General features: G+C 50.0%; 1 protein-coding gene across 2 annotated transcripts in view; it reads right to left on the bottom strand.

Annotated features, from left to right (window-relative positions):
• Stk32c (serine/threonine kinase 32C) overlaps positions 1-17152 on the bottom strand; it is a 78974-nt gene extending 61822 nt beyond the window's left edge. The window contains exon 1 of one of the 2 annotated variants that reach the window (XM_034495083.2): positions 16720-17152. In XM_034495083.2, coding sequence (XP_034350974.1) covers positions 16720-16984 — 265 coding nt within the window. In that variant the 5' untranslated portion in view covers positions 16985-17152. Of the gene's footprint in view, positions 1-16462; positions 16522-16719 lie in introns of those variants that run through there. The other variant, XM_076912559.1, reaches the window with a different exon arrangement.
• Positions 17153-18207: the final 1055 nt, after the last annotated feature.

Here is an 18207-nt window from a genome sequence, read left to right on the forward strand (position 1 = left end):
GATGACTCACTTGCAACTCACTGTATAGCAGGAAGACAGCTGAGAGAGCAACTGCACCAGTGAGAGAAGAGCCTGCTAGACGGCAGGGGTAATTAACAGAAACTTCTGAACTTTCCAATTAGCTCAGTCTGTGAGGAGCAGGCTGAGCTCTCTGGGGTGCTTGAGTGTAATTTAAAGGAATCTGCGTTTGTTTGAGCAAAGATTTCTGGAGATTACACCATAGTAGAGCCCACCAAACACCACCACAGACAAGACCAAAGCCCTGAAGGAACCACCTGGCTCTGGGTGGCCACTGAACCCTCTAGTCTCTCTCAGTCCAAGAGATGTTCACTCCCAAACTGCACATATGGGGCCTTAGGATGTGTATCATTCTTGTGAAGAGGCAGGCTCTGCCTTCCAAGGACCCAGAGATCCTTTGGACAAGACACCTCTGTTGTCAGTCTTTAATAAGCCTATGTCTAAGCTTCTCTGAGTCTTATGGCTAAGACTCAGTGCCATCACTGAGGACCAGGTCCTCAGGTGAGAATTGGCAGTGTCATGGATCATCATCCCATTGCTGATAGGAGTAGGCCTTGGACCCCCCCAAGAAGTCCCCTTACTAGCCTGGGGTTAGTGCTACACGCGTACCATCTACTCTCATATATAAGCACCTATGGCTGGGCTACACCTCAGGCAGCCTAAAGCAGCATGTATGTCTGTGTATGAGGGGGCATCCACCTCCCACGTGCCTCACAAACACCTACAAGGAAAGCAGGAGGCAGAGCTCCCGAGGTGAGATTCACACAAGGTTCACCATCCTCTCTTCCCCTCACCAGCTTGGGAGGATACTTTCTCGACTCAAAGGCTCTCTTAGCTACTACTGAGACAGAGCACTTCTTGCCTTGGGTCTCAGGTCCCAGCAAATACAGCACACTGATGCTCCAGCCAGTTCTTAAAGATCACCCAGGTCAAGACTGCTCTAGGTAGCAAGATCCACCACAGACACTTGTGCTAGGTATGTACACTTTTGATGGTCGGGGGGGGGGCAGAATCCAAGCCCAGACAGCCCACCCTAACCCTGGCCTGCAAACCCTGGTACAACGTGGCAGCCATGGCTCTATGAAGACACACTGCCACGGTTCACATGTGCATACTCAGATACTATGACTGCTCACTCTCACACCACCATGCATATCTGCCTATACTCTCCTGTGGATTTGTTCTCAAGTTTACACAAGTGAGTGCTTCATCCATACATTGTATTCACACCTTTACATACTCACTCATGCACAGGCTAACCCACATAACCTCAGTGATAGCCTGGTTCTCTAGAACTCTTCCTCTAATCAAAACAAGTCTTATAGTTAGCCAATAGGTTAGCAAGGACAGGCTGTCCCATACAGCCCTGGGAGAGCTTATCCTTATCCTGGCCCTATGATTCACATGAGGCCAATGCTTCTTGCAGGCTCTGCAGGACCACCTCTCTCCAGTGTGCCTTTGACCCTGGCTGCCTATGGAGCCTGTGATCCCTAGCCAGGCTCTGGAAGCACTACCTACCTGCCATACTCAGCTATGGCTGTAACTGCACTGGTCCCCAGCAGCTGCAGATGTAGCACATCTCAGGGTTCTCACTTACCAGCACAGCTGCTCACCAGGATATGTGGCAGCTAGCTGCAAACACAGAGAAGGTTGCTACTGGTGGCGCTGGACAGAGGTCAGATGCTGCCAACACCCCACAGTGCAGGAGGGAGCTTTTCCCATGGAGTTACCAAGCACTGATAACTACAGTTATCAGCCTGGTTGAGACGGCTCAGGGACCCAATCAGCATGGGAGCCCCATCTACCTGTACATGACACAGAACAAACCCTTGAGCATACCTCAATGCTGCCCAGAGGTCTGTGCCCCAGGGGCCACCTTCTTGACACATGAGATGTACCGTGGACAGTGGAGCAGAAAAGCAAAAGGAAGAGCAGGTGTCATCAGGCAGGAGACTGCAGGTGGAGGCCATTCTCCAGCATCTGGCCTGAGCATGGCGACTGTCTCTGCTGACCTCTGAGATTGCCACTGTGACTTTTCTGGCTGCTAAATTGTTAGCCACTCTCAGGTCATGGAAAGTCTTTGCCAATAAGAGACACTTCCAGAGCCCTACTGGTCCCCTCTGACCCTTTGCTTGGGCCAATGTGACAGAGACAAGGTAAGCTGTCCCCCTGAAAGGAGGTGGACTTGGAATGAGAGACAGAAGAAAATTCTGTGATCCTTGTGAGCAATGACAGGGGGGGGCTTGTCACTGAGGTGTGTCCCACCATCCCGACTGTCAGGTAAGCCAGGTAACCACCAAGCAGACAAGAGCAGGAAGATGTGGTCACTGCCCTGGGAACACAGGAGAGACCCTTGGGGACACATCCAGAGCCTGGCTGAGGGTGGTTTTCAGAACACATGAGGAAACAAGTTTGTGCTGTGACATACTCTTCTAAACATGGAGCCAAGAGGCTTCTAAAGGATGGTTCAGGGACATGTGGGAAAGAAAGACCCTGAAGAGCGAGTGGTCAAAGGCCTGGCCCAGCATGAGACAACGATGGGAGCCATTGCTTCTGGTGGAACTGACACAGGGAGGTGCAGAAGAAGCATTTGGCTTTGGCCATGCTGCGTGTGTGAGGCATTTTCTAAGATATACAGGGAACGACATGAGGTCAGAAGCTAGGCAGAGCGTGTGGGACGTGGGAGACAGGCCCCAGCTGGGGATGTAAATTTAAAGATGCTGGCATATAGACGACATTTGAAGCCATGAGATCACCAACGCATGAGTGGAGTGAGAAGAGGGAGGGTACCCAGCCTGATGGAGCCATGGAGCTGGGAGAGGGGTCAGCCAAGAAAGATGAGAAGGGTCCTGGAATGTGCATCCCCAGCCACTGGGCAAAAAAGAAGGGGCATCAATCCTCCTGTAGTGAAGTGGTCAGCACACTGAACATTCTTAGCCTTAGTCACAGAAGGGACAGCTAAGGAACTAAGGCACAAGTCCTATCTTGTACTATTGAGAAGATGGGAGGTACTAAGAAGTGGGGACACAGGATCAAGTAAATCTTCCTTACCATGAGAAAATCAAGACATTGCTTATTTACTTAGTAACCACATGTGGCATGCCACCTGGGTGACTATGTTAAGCTCTACTCTAGGGTCACAAAAAAATGCATGATTCACCTTCATGCCCCCTCAGGAGCTTGTGGCATGACAAGTCACCAACTAAATTTGCATATAATAATTCTGTCTTGCAACCCCAGGCATTCCTTTTGAACAGACAGACCGACACACACACCGTCCTATAGCTGGTTCCTTGAACAGCTCATACTTCACCACCACCATCACCTTCACCCCCCAAATTCCTGGAACCAGGGTTCTCTCCAGAGTGCCTACAGAGTACCTCCCCCTCAGGAGTGGTGATGACCAAGAGTCCGGAGGCATCTCTAACCTCCAGGTAGAGTTGTCAGGACAGGGAGAATACAGAGAAAACACTTGGCCTGGGCCTTCCTAGAAGTCACAATTCTGGGCTTGCAGCTGAGATCCATTGAAAAGTGACCTGACAGGCAGGGGTCACGGGGGCACAAGAAGCACCTGTGAGGAAGTTTAGAAAACAAAGATGCTAGATTGGTGTGGGATTTACAGAATTTGGGTTTTGTTTGTTTGTTTGTTTGTTTGTTTGTTTGTTTAGAGGCAGAGCAGCCCAGACTAGCCTTGAACTCATGGCCATCTTCATGACATAGCTTCCTGAGTGCTAGGATTATAGGCACGAGCCAACAAGCCTGACCACAGGGCTTAGTCTTGACCATGCTGAATCTAGAACATCTTACAGAATATACAGAGAATGATGTCAAATCAGAGGCTGGACAGTGAAAGACAAGCCCCAGCTGCTGGTAGAGGTCTGAGAACCCTCCCTTGAGCTTTCTTCAAGGTGGAGCTGGGCAGCAGGAGCCCTATGCCTCGTTCCTTTTCTCAGCAGCGTGGCTATGAGATGTACTATACTGTCATGTGCAGCGGGTCTCCTGTTCCATTGAGAAAGGGTTCTGTGGCATCAACAAACAAGAATGTGACACGTAGGTCATCTGGCTCCAACTCTTAGTACCCACATAGAGCCATTTGGGCATTCCCATTGGTGCCTCTGAAGACAAAGACATGTATGTACATCTTGTTGGATGTTGACTTGGGGATATACTTGCTGGACTATAGGCTAAATACTCTAAGCAGACTAGTCAGAAGTAGTCTGTGGTTGAACAAGGTGGATTTAAGGCTTATTGCCATCTGAGGGGACACACGCCATGGAGAATGTAGGGTGCCTCAGGAAGATGGTGTTAGAAAAGACTGGCGACAGGTTTAGGGCTTTGGGTAGGTGAACTCCAAAAGGGAATGAGGTACCAGGGCTTAGATGTGCTTAGCATATGGGGCAACCTTATGGCTGAGCGTGTTTATAATGCTTCCATAGGAACTATGAAGCTACCTGAAACTGTGGCTGGCAAAGCAGCTGCTGTCCTGATGTTAGCCAGGATGAAAAGCAGCAGCTCTCACTCAGGTTAACCCAGACGGGATCTCATGCTTAGGATGAGACAGGGCATGTTTCAGGTGGAGTTCAGATGTAAAGGACTCGTTTTGTCCTGGTCCTAGGCATCAGAGTTTCATGGGGTGTTCTGTGAGTCTTCTGTGTGCTACAGAGAACAGCAAAGCCCCACTAAGAGAGTCAGGGCAGCTACCAATGGCAGCGGCTGCCGCCCATCCCACAGGACATGCACAAGTGCAGCTTCAATAGTCAGACGCTTTACCAAAGCAAAGCATGAGCCCACACTCGTACAAAGAGTCTGCAGTGAGAGAACAGAAAGCAGGATGAGCCGAAGGGGTGAGGCAATGGGAAGAGCTGGGTCATAAGCAGGCAATACAGCAAGGCTTGGGTTTTAAATCCCCCTAGAAGCAAGGAGCACGCCCAGTACATTGATCGCAGCTTCTACAACATCCCTCTAAAAACAGAAGCCAGTGTTCCTCAGAGACTTGGCTGACCCAAAGGCTGGGTCAGGAAACATGCAGGCTAAGCCTGGAATAGTGTGTGCCAGGATGTAAGAACATTTTCAACAAAAAGCTGCCACAAATGTTGATGAGGCGTGCCAACGGAGCCATGGGAGCAATGCAAACAGCAGACTAGGTAGAACTGGATCCCATCCCATACCATGAAACAAGTATCTGTAAGTACAAAGTAATACAAGTAGCTCAACAGCCAAGTAATGGAAGAAGAGACAAATGGTCTATGCAGAAACAGGAGTCCTCTCAAGGAGACTGTGAGCCTCTCCGTACAAAACCCTCACGGCTTACCTGCTTGTGCGTGCTCAGATTGCTCTCTGTCTCTCTGTCTCTGTCTGTGTCTCTGTCTCTCTCTGCTTCTCTCCTTCCCCCTCTCTTTCTCTACACACACACAACTGCTCACTGCTATCCTCGTCAGAACCAAGACAATGGTTCTTCCTCCTGCCTAATTTTAGGTTTTGAGCCTGCAACCTCCTTCTCTAGCTCAGAAGCCTGGGTCAGGTATTTCATTACAGTGACAAAAAGCTGACTCACACAGCACCTTAGCTGTGCCATTTAACTGATGTCACCATACATGGTGTGGACTGAATGAGCTCTCATTAAACCACACCAAATGGTCCTTTGCCTCTGAGGTCTTCCTCCCCAAATCCACAGTCCCTGACTAATCCCCAGGGAAAGATGGAATGACTACTGACTAGGAGGGGATGCTACAGAACACGTGAATTGCCATCAAGAACATTGAACAGGAGATCCTGCCATAACCACGAGAGGCCTAAGGAGACACAACACTGAATCTCATCTGGGGTCCAGGTGGGCTCTGGGGACAGAGGAGACATTAAGGGATGACTAGAGAAATATGAATATGGCAGAGACACAGTTCACCAATGGTGTATCCCTACTGTGTCACTGGATTTGATGTACCCTGCATTTTGTTTAGAAAAGGGTCCTACCATGTAGCTAAGGCTGGCCCTAAACTCACAACCCTCCTGCTTCAGCCTTCCCAGGGCTGAGATTACACGTGTGTACCATTTCACCAGACTACCAATATACCACACCAACATAAGATCTTAGCGGGGACCTCTACCAGCTCCACGGCTTCCCTACAAATCTAGATATTCTAAGATAAATGTATTAGGAGAAAAGTTGCTAAGATGAAATGTCTATGTTGTATATGTTCAAGTGTGGGTAACAGAAAGATGACAAACAGGAAAATGGCTCCGGCATGAGTGCTGGTTACATAAGACAACGGATTTCTTAAGTTTTTTCTTGTCAGTCTCATTACATAAGAAAAAGCTATACACGGGGGGGGGGGGGGAGATCGTCTGGTGAGTATCTGGCAGTTTGGTAGAGGATCTATATAATTTATCACCCAAACCAGGACACTGTCACAAGGGAAAGGGGACACTATTAATAACCATGCTAGGTCAGCAGCTGGAAGCCAATGTCCCAGGTGACCCTAGGTGCCTGATCACTATATGGAAGTAGGGCTCTCTAAGTCAGCTTCGATGGCCCTGGGAGGCAACGTAAGGGTCAGCAGAGAGGTCAAGTTAGGCAAAGAAGGGCGGTGGGGGGGGGTCGCTGGAGATGGGAAAGGAGCTGTGACATAGGAAAATGAGGTCAGGGCCTGGGGCATCTCCGCATCCAGAATAGCTCCTCCTAGATTGCCCCACCCCCGCCCTTGCCCGTCGGAGCTTGGTGCTTGTACGAAGCCCAGGTTCAGGGTGGCAATCTTTACCCTCTTCTTCCTGGGATAAGTCAGAACTCAGTCACTGAAGGCCCACTCAGATTTGCATGCTGCCCCTTCTGAGGTGCTACCTCAGCTCAGGACACCTAGGGTCACCTCAGCAACTGTGCCCTGTATGTTCAGAATAGCCATCCCATTCATGTACCACCAACCAACTCCTGAGTCACAGCCTCTCTGTCTGGGGACACCCTGGCACTGCTGAAAGGGCCTGAGGAGAGCAGGGACACAAGGGGCCTGGGATCCTGCTGCCTCTCTTAAAGCCATTTGCATCTTCTCTCCTCTTAGTTGCATTTCCCCCTGCTTCCTCTCTCTGCCATTGAGCTTTATAAAACCCCTTTCTGCCTGTGGAGCTAAAATATGACCCCAGAGACACAAGAAAGAGAAGGGACTGGTAGTGCAGCCAGTAAAGTATCTGCAGCGAAAGCACCAGGATCTGAGTTTGGATCTCCGATCACACATAAAAAGCAAGGCACAGTGCTGACCATGTATAACCTAGCACTTGGCAGGCAGAGACAGGTGTGCCCCCAAAGCTTGCTGGCCAGACAGTCTAGCCAGCCTATGAGTGCTGAGCTGAGTGAGAGAAGCTATCTAAATAAAAATAAAATAAAATATAAAAAAGGGAGCACCTCAGAAGACACTCAACACTGACCTCTGGCCTCCACAGGCATGTGCACATGTACCCACACGAACACATACATGCTCTACACACATACACATAAACACAAAAATAAACAGGAGGAAAAAGCAAAGTAATGGGGCTAAAACAAGACTTGTGGACAGACATGGGTAGATCCTACAGAGGCCTCTCAGAACTAAGTCCAAAGTCTAAGCGGTTTCCAGAAAGTTCCCACTGCCAGACGGAGACAGGGCCACAGCTGAGCAGTGACCCTACACACACACACACACACACACACACACACACACACACACTCACACACACACACACCTTGCCCCAAAGGCCTTCATGCTTCAGGTACTGTGTGAGAGCTGGTTTGGGGGCCTCTGGTTGTGCTGAGTAGCCCCAGATGAGCTGACATCGTGTGTGGCTCAGGTCTGGATCACCAGGAGAGGCCTTGTGCATCACAGGGAAGGCTCTCTAAGAGGTCACTGTGGTAGTTGTACTGACCAAAGCACTTCCGGCCTGTTCCAGCTACTCCCTATCCCTGTTCAGCTTTTTCCAACAGCCAGCCTTGATCCATAGCAACCTCAGCTCACCTGCAAGCAGGACCTTAGCCCTGGGAAGTTCCTTTCCTATGTCCAAGGGGGAACCTGGAAGTGACCTCCGCAGCAGATACAGGAGAAGGGATTCTGCCTTCAAGTCTGCTCCTCAGGAAGCCTACCACCTCCCACTTCTGCTCTGATATCTCACCTCAGTGACGATGAGAAGGGATAAGCCTGAGACCATGAGGACAACTGAGTTCAAATATGTCCCCAGGTTCCTGGGTGTTTCTTTCAGAAGGCCGAGCCCAATCCCTGACCCTCCTGTCTAGTGTTTACTTAATTTCTTAGCTCCTAGCTTCTAGAGGGATGAGCCTGAGGTGGTGTGACCTCAGAGGGTACTGTTCCTGAAAGTTCATTTGGTGGAGACGTGAGGCTTAGGAACACATCCCACAGCCCCTCCACCTTCAGAGAACAGCACCCCAGGGGACAGATCAAAGTCTCAGAAGATACCTGAGCAACTCCACTGTGAGGGCCACTTGAGGGGACTGCTGGATGGTGTATACGTAGGGCACTAGGTCTTGAGGTAACTCATTAAGTAGTCGGATATCCGAACACACTAACAGCTGCAGGAACTTTTATGATCTGACCCCTGAGTGAGGAAGCCACCTGGATGCCTGACCCCAGGAAATCACAAGGAACAATAAAAAATATTTAAGTCACTATATTTTGGGGTACATTATCAGGAAAAGACAAGCAACGTGATGGTCCCCAGAGCACCAAGTGAGTCTGCCTTGAGAGAGAATGCCAGCAGGTCCTGTCCTGAGCTATGAATGGACCTACCATAAGCAGCACCTCCAAGGTTAGATATGGTTACCACAGAACCTAGGGAAAGGTGGAGGTGCCCGGGAAGAAAGATGGCAATCAAGGCTGCCACAAGCCCTTTCCTACCTTTAGGGCCTCACGTCAAAAACAACAGCAAAATGCCATACACACAAATACTGTTAAGTGCCAGTGACCCCCATAGTGAACTCAGAGAAACTCCATACACACAATGTTTACTGCTTCTGTGGTCATAAGCTAAGCCTTCTGCATTCGAAGCATGAAGAGTCATATGGTAATTCTGAAAGCCCAGAAACCTTTTCAAAGTCAACTTCTTAAATCACTGTGAAAAATGGAATGTGCCTGTTCCTATTTTTAATAAATTGGGGGCGACACTGCCTCCCACCTACAGCATCTCCTTGGCTTCAGAACTGAAATAACATTGAGCTAGGGTTTCACACAATCCACACGGGCCAGAGTTTGGGAGGAAACGTGCTAGAGACCAGTGCGGGCTACCAGGTCACATTTTGAGGAACTGGGATAGGAGGAATTTCTGCCTCAGAGCTGGACCCAAGCAAGTTGACAAGTGTTGAGTCTGAGCTAGGTTCCCAGCCATGCTGACCTGTGTAACCGCCTTGGTTCTTTGAAACAACAGATTTCAAGTCAGTGGGGAATGAGTTTTTAATGACACAGACACTCTGGTTTTCAAAAATAACAAGATTGTATTAATTTCAGTTTGCTCCATATTATCTTCAAACTTTGATCACTATAATTATTCAACATGTGGGATGGTGATTAATATCAACAATTCAATAGGATCTAGAATTGCCTGAGAGACAAGCTTCTGGTCATGTCTATGAGGGAGTTTCTGCATTTGGTTAACTGAGGTGGGAAAAACCACGGTGACTCTGGGCACTGCCATTCCACAGGCTGAGGTCCTTGCACAGCATAAAGAGGAGAAAGCTGGACACCATCGTTCATCTCCTCCTGCTTCCTGACTATTGACATGGTATGACCAGCCACCTCACACTTCTGCCACCATGTCTTCCCTGCCATGATGGACTGTGCCTTCAAACTGTGAGCCAGGTAAATGCTTCTTAAGTGGTGTTGGTCAGGTGTTCTGTCACAGTGATGTAAAGAGTAACACACAGAGTCTCTGCCTGATTCAGGTAGGAAGGGAGCACTGGCCCTGACCCCAGCAAGAGCAAGGCACATCGCATCTCTGGGAATAGAAGGACACGCTTACCCAGGGTAGATAGCACCATACCCAATGCAAGGGGCACAGCTAAGAAGACCAGGCTCCTGTCGTGTGCCAGCATGTTAGCAATAACTCACTGCAGCGGAGCTTGTGGCACAGACTAAAGCAAACAAGAGGTAAGAGGTAGACAGTCCCTGAGGTGCAATACCCAGCACACGACACAGCTCATCATAGTTTCAGGTGCAAAGGAGAAGTCGAGTTAGAAAGGAAGAATGGCGCCGGTGGAGGCCCCAGCCCTTTGGCTAAAATGAACCACAAAAGCAACTGAGGCCACAGGGACCCAGCCTTCAGCATCAGGACCACTGGCAGTATGGACAGCCCCCTCAGCACCCACAGGTATGGAAGCTGGTGGGAACACACATCCTTCCCGTAGCTACATCTGCAAAACTAAGACACAGTGACCATCCTTCAGCCATCCCTCAGCAGCCATACCTAGAGGCAAACTGTTGGGTTGCTGAGCAAATGGCACAGTGTGCCAGTCAAGTTTGGGTAACACACGGAAAAGATCTGCCTGCCTAAGCGCCTGGAAGAGGAGGCAACACATAACACACTGACTACAAGGTTCTAGTGACAGTTGGAGCAAGTGGCAGGCAGCTCAGTGAGAAGTGACAACAGCCTCAGCCACAGGTGAGTCTTCTGTCAAGCCAGCACCTGACAAAGCCAGGCAGACGTCCACCTCACCGCTCATCAGGGCTGTCCTCACCCAACAACACACCTACTATATACTCATTGTATACTCAAAGTTCTTGCTATTTGAATTGTGTCTATGGACCAGTAACATTTCATGGGAGCTGGCTGGAAATAAACCTGTTAGACCTCTAGACCCTCTTGAACCAGAATCTACGTCTTCAAGTCCCTCCCCCCGGGGGCACAGAGGCACTCATGACACTTTGGGAGTCTATGTGAGCTAGTCAATCCAACTATTTGGAAGAAATGCTTTCAAACAGCTTGGCCTCCCTCAGACCCTCCTCAGCATGTCTGTGGGCCTCACCAGCAGAGAGAAGCTCTGAACAAAAAATGACTTTCAGTGTTATCTGCAGTGCTTCTCAACTGAAAACCGGGTGGCTAAATTTTTAAACAAAAAGCTGGCTTATTTTTAGCATTGTAAACTGCACAACCAGATGGATAGACACACAGAGATGACATTTGTTACATAAAAATGCCTGCTGGTGGGTCCCAAGTCCATTCTAGAAGGGCCTCATTGGCCAGAAGGAAAAGAAGCACTGGGCTTCACCGCCATTCTAGGATCCTCCTGGATCTGTATACTGTACCTGGAACTCAGGAAATCAAGCACTGGGCTTCACCGCCATTCGAGGATCCTCCTGGATCTGTATACGGTACCTGGAACTCAGGAACTCAATAGCAAACATCCAAAGAAGCAGGGCACAGGGACCGAGACAGGAATGACTAGCCAGGGTCAGACGCCCCCCTTCCAAACCTGCACCCACGTCCTACTACCCACACCTGAGGCCATTCAGACAGGGCATACAACCAGGGAAGATTCTCATTCTCCGCAGCCAAAGGCTTCCGAATGCCAGAGCCTCTCCAAAGCTGGGGAGAGACAATCATCAACAAGCCAGGCCTGAGCTACGTGAGAGTCCCCCTCCCTCCCCATGGAGCTCGAGGCAAAGGGCTGGGGAGACAGCTCCTCAGTAGAACACTTAGCATTCAAGCATGGTGGTCTGAGTTCAGTCCTCTGAACGCGCATCCTAGAAGTCAGATGTGATGGCACACACTTGTAATACCAACACTAGGGAAGCAGAGACAGGAGAATCCTAGAGCCTACTTGGCAGGCCGCAGGATAATGAGAGACTCTGTCTCAAAAACAAAACAAACGAAAGTACATAGTAGCTGAAGAACAACACCCAAGACTGCCCTCTGATCTACACACCACACACACACACACACACACACACACACACATGCACACACCACACACCCTACACATACACCACACACATACCACACACCAAACACACCACATAACACACACACACCACATGCTCACACCACACAGACACCACACATATACCACATACATACCATACTCACACATACACACAGTACACATACACACCACACATACATACACCACACATATACACACTATACCACACACACACACCACACACCTGCACTCACCACACACATGCACACACCACATACTCACCACATACACCACATACATTCATGCATCACACACACACACACACTACACTACATACACACCACACACATGCACACACCACACACCCCATCATACGCCACACCACACGCCGCATACTACACCACCCCCCACACTACACACACACACACTACACATGCACACACACCACACACATACTACATATACACACCACACATAAACACCACATACATACCACATACTCACACATACATACACCCCACACACACGCCCCACACACACGCCCCACACACATACCTCACATATACACACACTACACATAACACAACACACACACATGCATATACCACACACACACACCCCTCAAGGTCACAGCTGGTTGGACAAAGTCTCTTAGTAAATTGGGCCAAAAACCACTTTTGTAACACAGAAGAGCCTGAGTAGGGGCCAGCTGCCTCAGCACCTCACTCTCTGCTTTCTGAGCTCTGAGTACTAACATTAACAAAAGAGAGGCAAGTGTCAGTGTAAAACTAGAGCCATGGGCTGCAGGAGGCATGACATACCTCCCAGGACACCCAACAAAAGTTACCAGAGTGCTACAAAACCTAGCAAGGGTCTCAGCAAAGTAGCCATATTCAAGATGATCCGACATTGGTTGGTTGGTCTGCTTTCTGATTTTTAAACAGTCTCACTACATAGCCCAGCCTGGTTTCAAACTCATGATCCCCCTGTCCCAAATTACGATCAATGCTTGGCAAATAAATGTTTGAACCAGCTGTCTCTTCAGCCAGCATTAACCAGGTAAAGTGGAACCAGTTAAAAAGGCCCCAGTCACAGCCCAGCAATGAGATTGAAGCAACATACAAGAAGACTAAAAAATCCGAGTCTACAAATACCTTCAACATGTTCAACCTAAGAAAATGTGGAACTCAGGGAACAAGGTGTTATCATTCTCAGTGGGTGAATTCGCAATATAAAAAGTAAAACTGGGCCAGGGAGATGAGTCAGCAGGTAAAAGCACTGACTACCAAACCTGACAACCTGAGTTTAATCCCCGGAAGCCACATGTCAGAAAGGAACCAACACTCTCAAGTTGTCCTCAGAATTCCACATGTGTGCCACAGTATGACAGCCCCAAGTCTGCTGTCTCTCAGTCTTCATCTCCACCCAAGGGAGCCGGTCCTGGACACCTGTTGTAAACATAGCTGACATTCCTAGAAATTCATCCTAAGGTGACAGGGCCAGAGATGAGCATGCAGACATTCACCGCCATGTAGTTTATATTTCAAAAATGTCCTCCAGTTGGAAATTATGTAAACAGAGCAATTGTATCTATACATAGAAAGGAAGGGCTGACTGTTCCTCAGAGTCACAGGGATGTAGACAAGAGATTCCTGAACCTCAGCCAGTCTACCGCCACAAGCTGAACCTCAGCTTTTCCAGGAAGGGACTTGGTGTCCTTCAAGAGTGTCCACTGAATGTGATACACCACCTAGGCAGAGAGCTGCTGACAAGAATCTAGCAGCCAACTGATGCTTCAGACCTCTTCGATGTTGGTGACATGTTGATAGATAAAAAAGCAGGTTACAAGCAAACGGTGTGTAGAAAGTGGACCCATTTCTGTACAAAAGGAGGGGGAAGGTGTCTCTACACAGCTATGGGTGTGACTGCATTCCTAGGTCCCTGGAAGAAACCTGAGGGTCAGCATTCACCTGGAAACCTCACCACGCTGAACATGCATTTTGGCATAAAGTATAACTTCTTTTTCAAATGTATACATTGTAATGCACTTCTGATTAGAAAAAAATGGGTTTTTTTATTTCTTTTGTTTAAGTGTTTTAAATGTCTGTGTCCCTGTCCTGTACTGTGCTCCCCAACTTACCACCCTGGAGAGACACCCTCACTCATTTCCAGGATCCAGGATGGGAGCAAGCCTTCTCAGCTATCAGGTACTCCCTCCCGTTAAGGGGACACCACAGTGGGTCTGAGGTGGCAAGCCCTAGTCTGCTCGAAGGGCCAATGTCTCAGCAGGTTACCACAGTGGGAAGGTGCTGGGAACCCCTCAGCATCACAGGAGCACCAAGGCAATGATAGGAGGCTCTTCTTCTAGTAGAAGCCAGAGCATAGAGCAAAGGAAACAGAGCCCTTGGTTGAAAAACGAAGAGCAAGGAATTCTTTTCTTGCCCCAAATATCCGCCAGGGAGGAACAGCACGCTGGGTTCCAGGAGGACTAACAGAAGCAGAGGCCATTTAAAATCTCATTTGGCACAACTATACTCTTTAGTTGCAATTTACCTGCTACTTTGTTAAACTGCCCTCCTATTTTCTTCCCTTTTTTCCCCTTTGCTGAGCAAATTTGATATATTAATTAGGTGTTTTAATCTAAAAAAAAAAAATTCATCAGAAGGTCTCACATTACCATGGCAACTGTACAGTTCCAGTACATGCAAGTCACCAGCACAGCATGGCTGCCTCTTAAGCCCCACTACATCAGGAAAAGGGGGTGACTTGTGCCCCCTGAAACACAGGAGTCCAAGCCCTATTCCCTCTCTGAAGGTTGTTCTTCTGCCCCAACTGCACTCATTCTGTGTAAATGAATCCCAACACCTTCACTCCAGGCACTGAATGGAAGGAAACACTACACCATGACTCTGTGCCCTGCTAAGGACACAGACGAGAGGAGCCAAGTGGTTACCCAACCAAAGAGCATTCTCAGCTGCAGGACCCCATTTGGTCACTGAAATCCACCAAAACCTAGTTAAGTTCTTGAGATATGTCAACCCAGGGTCACACAGCCAAGGATGAGCACTGCCAGTGATGTCACACAAAGCAAGTCCTGGTGAGCTACGCCAGCAGCTCACCTCATGTAAGCCCAGAACAGTTAGTACCCTCTGTCACTCTACTATAAGCAAGTAAGGAGGTAGGTCTCGAGTGACAGAGAGCACCACAGCTGACCTTGCTCTCATGGTCCTCGGCTAACCCTTGAGCTCTGAGGCAGCGGCAGCACACCCTGAAGAAGAAAAAACGTGGACTTAGACCAACACCCACAGCCCCGGCTACATCACTTTCTGTTTCCACCCCGCTGCCTTGGAGACATGATTCAGAGACATGGAAGGATGGCCACCCCTTGGCTGGCACCAGCAAGTACTGAAAGCAAATGTGTTTCCCAGACCTCTCATCTTTTAGCTAGAAACCCGGTGCAAACCAATTTATTGATCTCCTCCTTCTTTCAACCAGGTAGTTTTATTGGTTGTTTTTGTTTGGTTGGCTGGTTGGTATATTGGTTGGTTGGCTGGTTATTTTTTAACTCTGAGTACTTAACGTTGAAAACAAAAGTATAACATGTGAGTCCTGCTGTCCCCAAGTTCAGAGCACAGTGACGGGCCACCTCAGAACACAATGTGCCTGATGCAGATGGACCTGAATGCCCCTCCCCTGCTGACCATACTCAGCAGAGGCCTGGAACTCACTGGCCTGGCCTCATGCCTCCCGTTTTCAATAGGAATGCCAGCATGTAGCCTCACATGCTCTCCAACACAGGCCTGAGTTCTGATTATTGTAATTTCCTAAATGCTTAAATTATTTATTGGAAATAAGTAGCTTGGGATCCTATGCTGAACTGCGTTCTAAAATTATAAAAATCCATCATATCTCTGTAGGCTGCCTACAAATGAAAATGCATATTTCAACTATTTTAAGAAAATGTCAAAAAAAAACCCATCAAATGTGTCATGGCTGTACCATTTAAAATTATTCGCATGACATCTGTAGGGAGAAGCTATATGTTACATGAGAATCCATCCCAGTTCCTCCAAAGCTGCATCCAAGTAGGGGCTAAGTCAAAGGTCCTTGTACCCAGCACAACTCCAGCTGCTGTGCTTACAGGGCCAGATGTCTGGCACCTCCCATCCCCAGCTCCCCACCAGATTGCCCTGCTGCTATTCAAGAGACACAGGTCCCCCAGGTCAACAGCTATCACTGAAGAAAGATTTCACAGAACACGAGTTCCACGAGGGCGGGTCTTTGCACAAAGGCAAGGATGGACTGTGCAGCATAATCCAGTGTAGGTTCTGGGTTTGCAGGGTGGAACACCTCAAACTGAAGGGCCCAGGCCCCTGTGCCACCTGTAGTGCAGTCACCTCACTTCACAGAGTGCACACCAAGCAGGAATCTCCTGGAACTAAAAGTAACCACGCAGCCTGCATACCACCCATAAAGGAAAATGAAAACATGCGGTGCGCATTAGTGGGCGGTGTCGCGCCTGAGCCCGGAGCCTCCACCATCACCGACTCTCACCTCGAAAGGCGGGCCAGAGCCTCATCTGGCCCGCTGCGCTATCACTGGAAACAGGACGCGCCACGGGGACTTCAGTCCTGGTCCAATAGTTTCCCTGGAAACGCAGACGCCCCAAGAAGCGGTCCCACCCAGGTGGCGACTGCGTCCCAACGCAGAGAAATGCCACCCCCGCGTCTGCCCTGAGACAGCGCAGGAGGTCTCCAGAGGCCCGGGTACCCGGCTGTCCCCGGGAGTCCTCAGTAGGCGGTTTCACTCACCGTCCTCCTTGTCATCAAACACCGGCCTCCGCGCGCTGGCTGCCGATATGGACGACATAGACATCCTCTTCTTCCACTTGCTCCACTGAAACAGGGGGCGCGGCTGCGCGCGGGCATCGCCGGCGTCCCGGGCCCGGGGCTGGCTGGATGCCGGCGGCGGCAGGGCGGGGGACACATCAGAGCCCGCGGGGCGCGCACGACCCGGAGGCGGCGAACCGGGGGGCGCCGCGGCGCTGCTGCCCCTTCTCTCCGCGCCGCTCCTCATCGCCTGGCCTGGGTATGCGCAGCGGCCACAGCCCGGAACATGGCCCGCGCCCGACCCTGCGAGAGCAGAGCACTAAGGGACCGCAGCGTCGACCGTGCTTCTAGTATCGGCTCTGACTAGCTGGGGCAGTCGACCCGCCCGCGGATTGCGAGCAGCGGGGCGGGACCGGAGGGGTGGATTCAGGGTGGAGTCCGGAACCGGGGCGGGGCCGGGGCGGGGCTGGTATTAGATTCCGTGTGCGGCACCCAGCTTGGGCTACCCGCCGAGAAGGGTCTAGTTCTCGTAGGCTCGACCCTCGCACCGAAAAGGCAGCGAAGATAAAAGCAAGAGAGGACAGATGCTAGTCTTCTTCCTCCTATCTTGAAGTACCCAAGAGACCAGAAATGAGGACTCTTTCCTTCACAGGGCGGGGGAGACCTTTGGGGGCCCTGCAAGAATGCTGTGACTGGCGAGCAATCGGGAATCCCTCTGGGCCTTCCAACGTCCGCTGTCTTCGTAGAACAAGTCGATTGCAGATTTCTGCTACTCGATCCTTAGAAACCTCAAACTTTAGGCCGCGGCTTTGCGCTGCTGTGCGAGTAATGGGGGTCGAGAAGTATCTAAACTGCCGGGTGGTGGCAGCAGGGTGCTATCCCGCTCTGAGGCCACAGGCGGCGCGGGATCTCGACGCCTGAGGAGGATGGGAGTAGGGCGGAGTCTGGCACACAAGCCCCGCCTAGAACGGACATTAGGACCCTTAGCTGCGAAGAGGGTACAAACGTACAGATGCGCGTGTCCAGAAACCTGGCTGTGCTTTACCCAATCTAGCTCCTCTGACCTCTCTTTGTGTAGCTTATTGGGCCGCGAACAGAGTCCCCTAGTACTGGTTTGCGGCAAATATCTGGTGAGTGACACAAGTCATTTAGGGTCCTGTGTCCTCACTAGGGTCTTCACTGCTCAATTGGGAAGCCCGGAACGCAGCTTAACCTTTCTGTCTCTGTCCTGCTCCTTCATAAGGTCGAGATGCTTGCCTTCCAGTGTTTCAGGCCTTGATCCTGGAAACCCGTTTTGGCTTACTCAGTGGTCTGACTTTTGGAAATCTCTGCCTGCTTAAGCCCTGCCCTAAAACCTGGTCACAAAGATAGCCCTCCTCTCCACCACTGGACGACCTGGAGTGACCCTCCTTCTGTCCATATGTGGATTGTGAGTGACCACAAGGCAGCAGGTTCCTCCCTCTCATGATT

This window comes from Arvicanthis niloticus, chromosome 1 (genome assembly GCF_011762505.2).
Source record: "Arvicanthis niloticus isolate mArvNil1 chromosome 1, mArvNil1.pat.X, whole genome shotgun sequence".
Taxonomy (NCBI): domain Eukaryota; kingdom Metazoa; phylum Chordata; class Mammalia; order Rodentia; family Muridae; genus Arvicanthis; species Arvicanthis niloticus.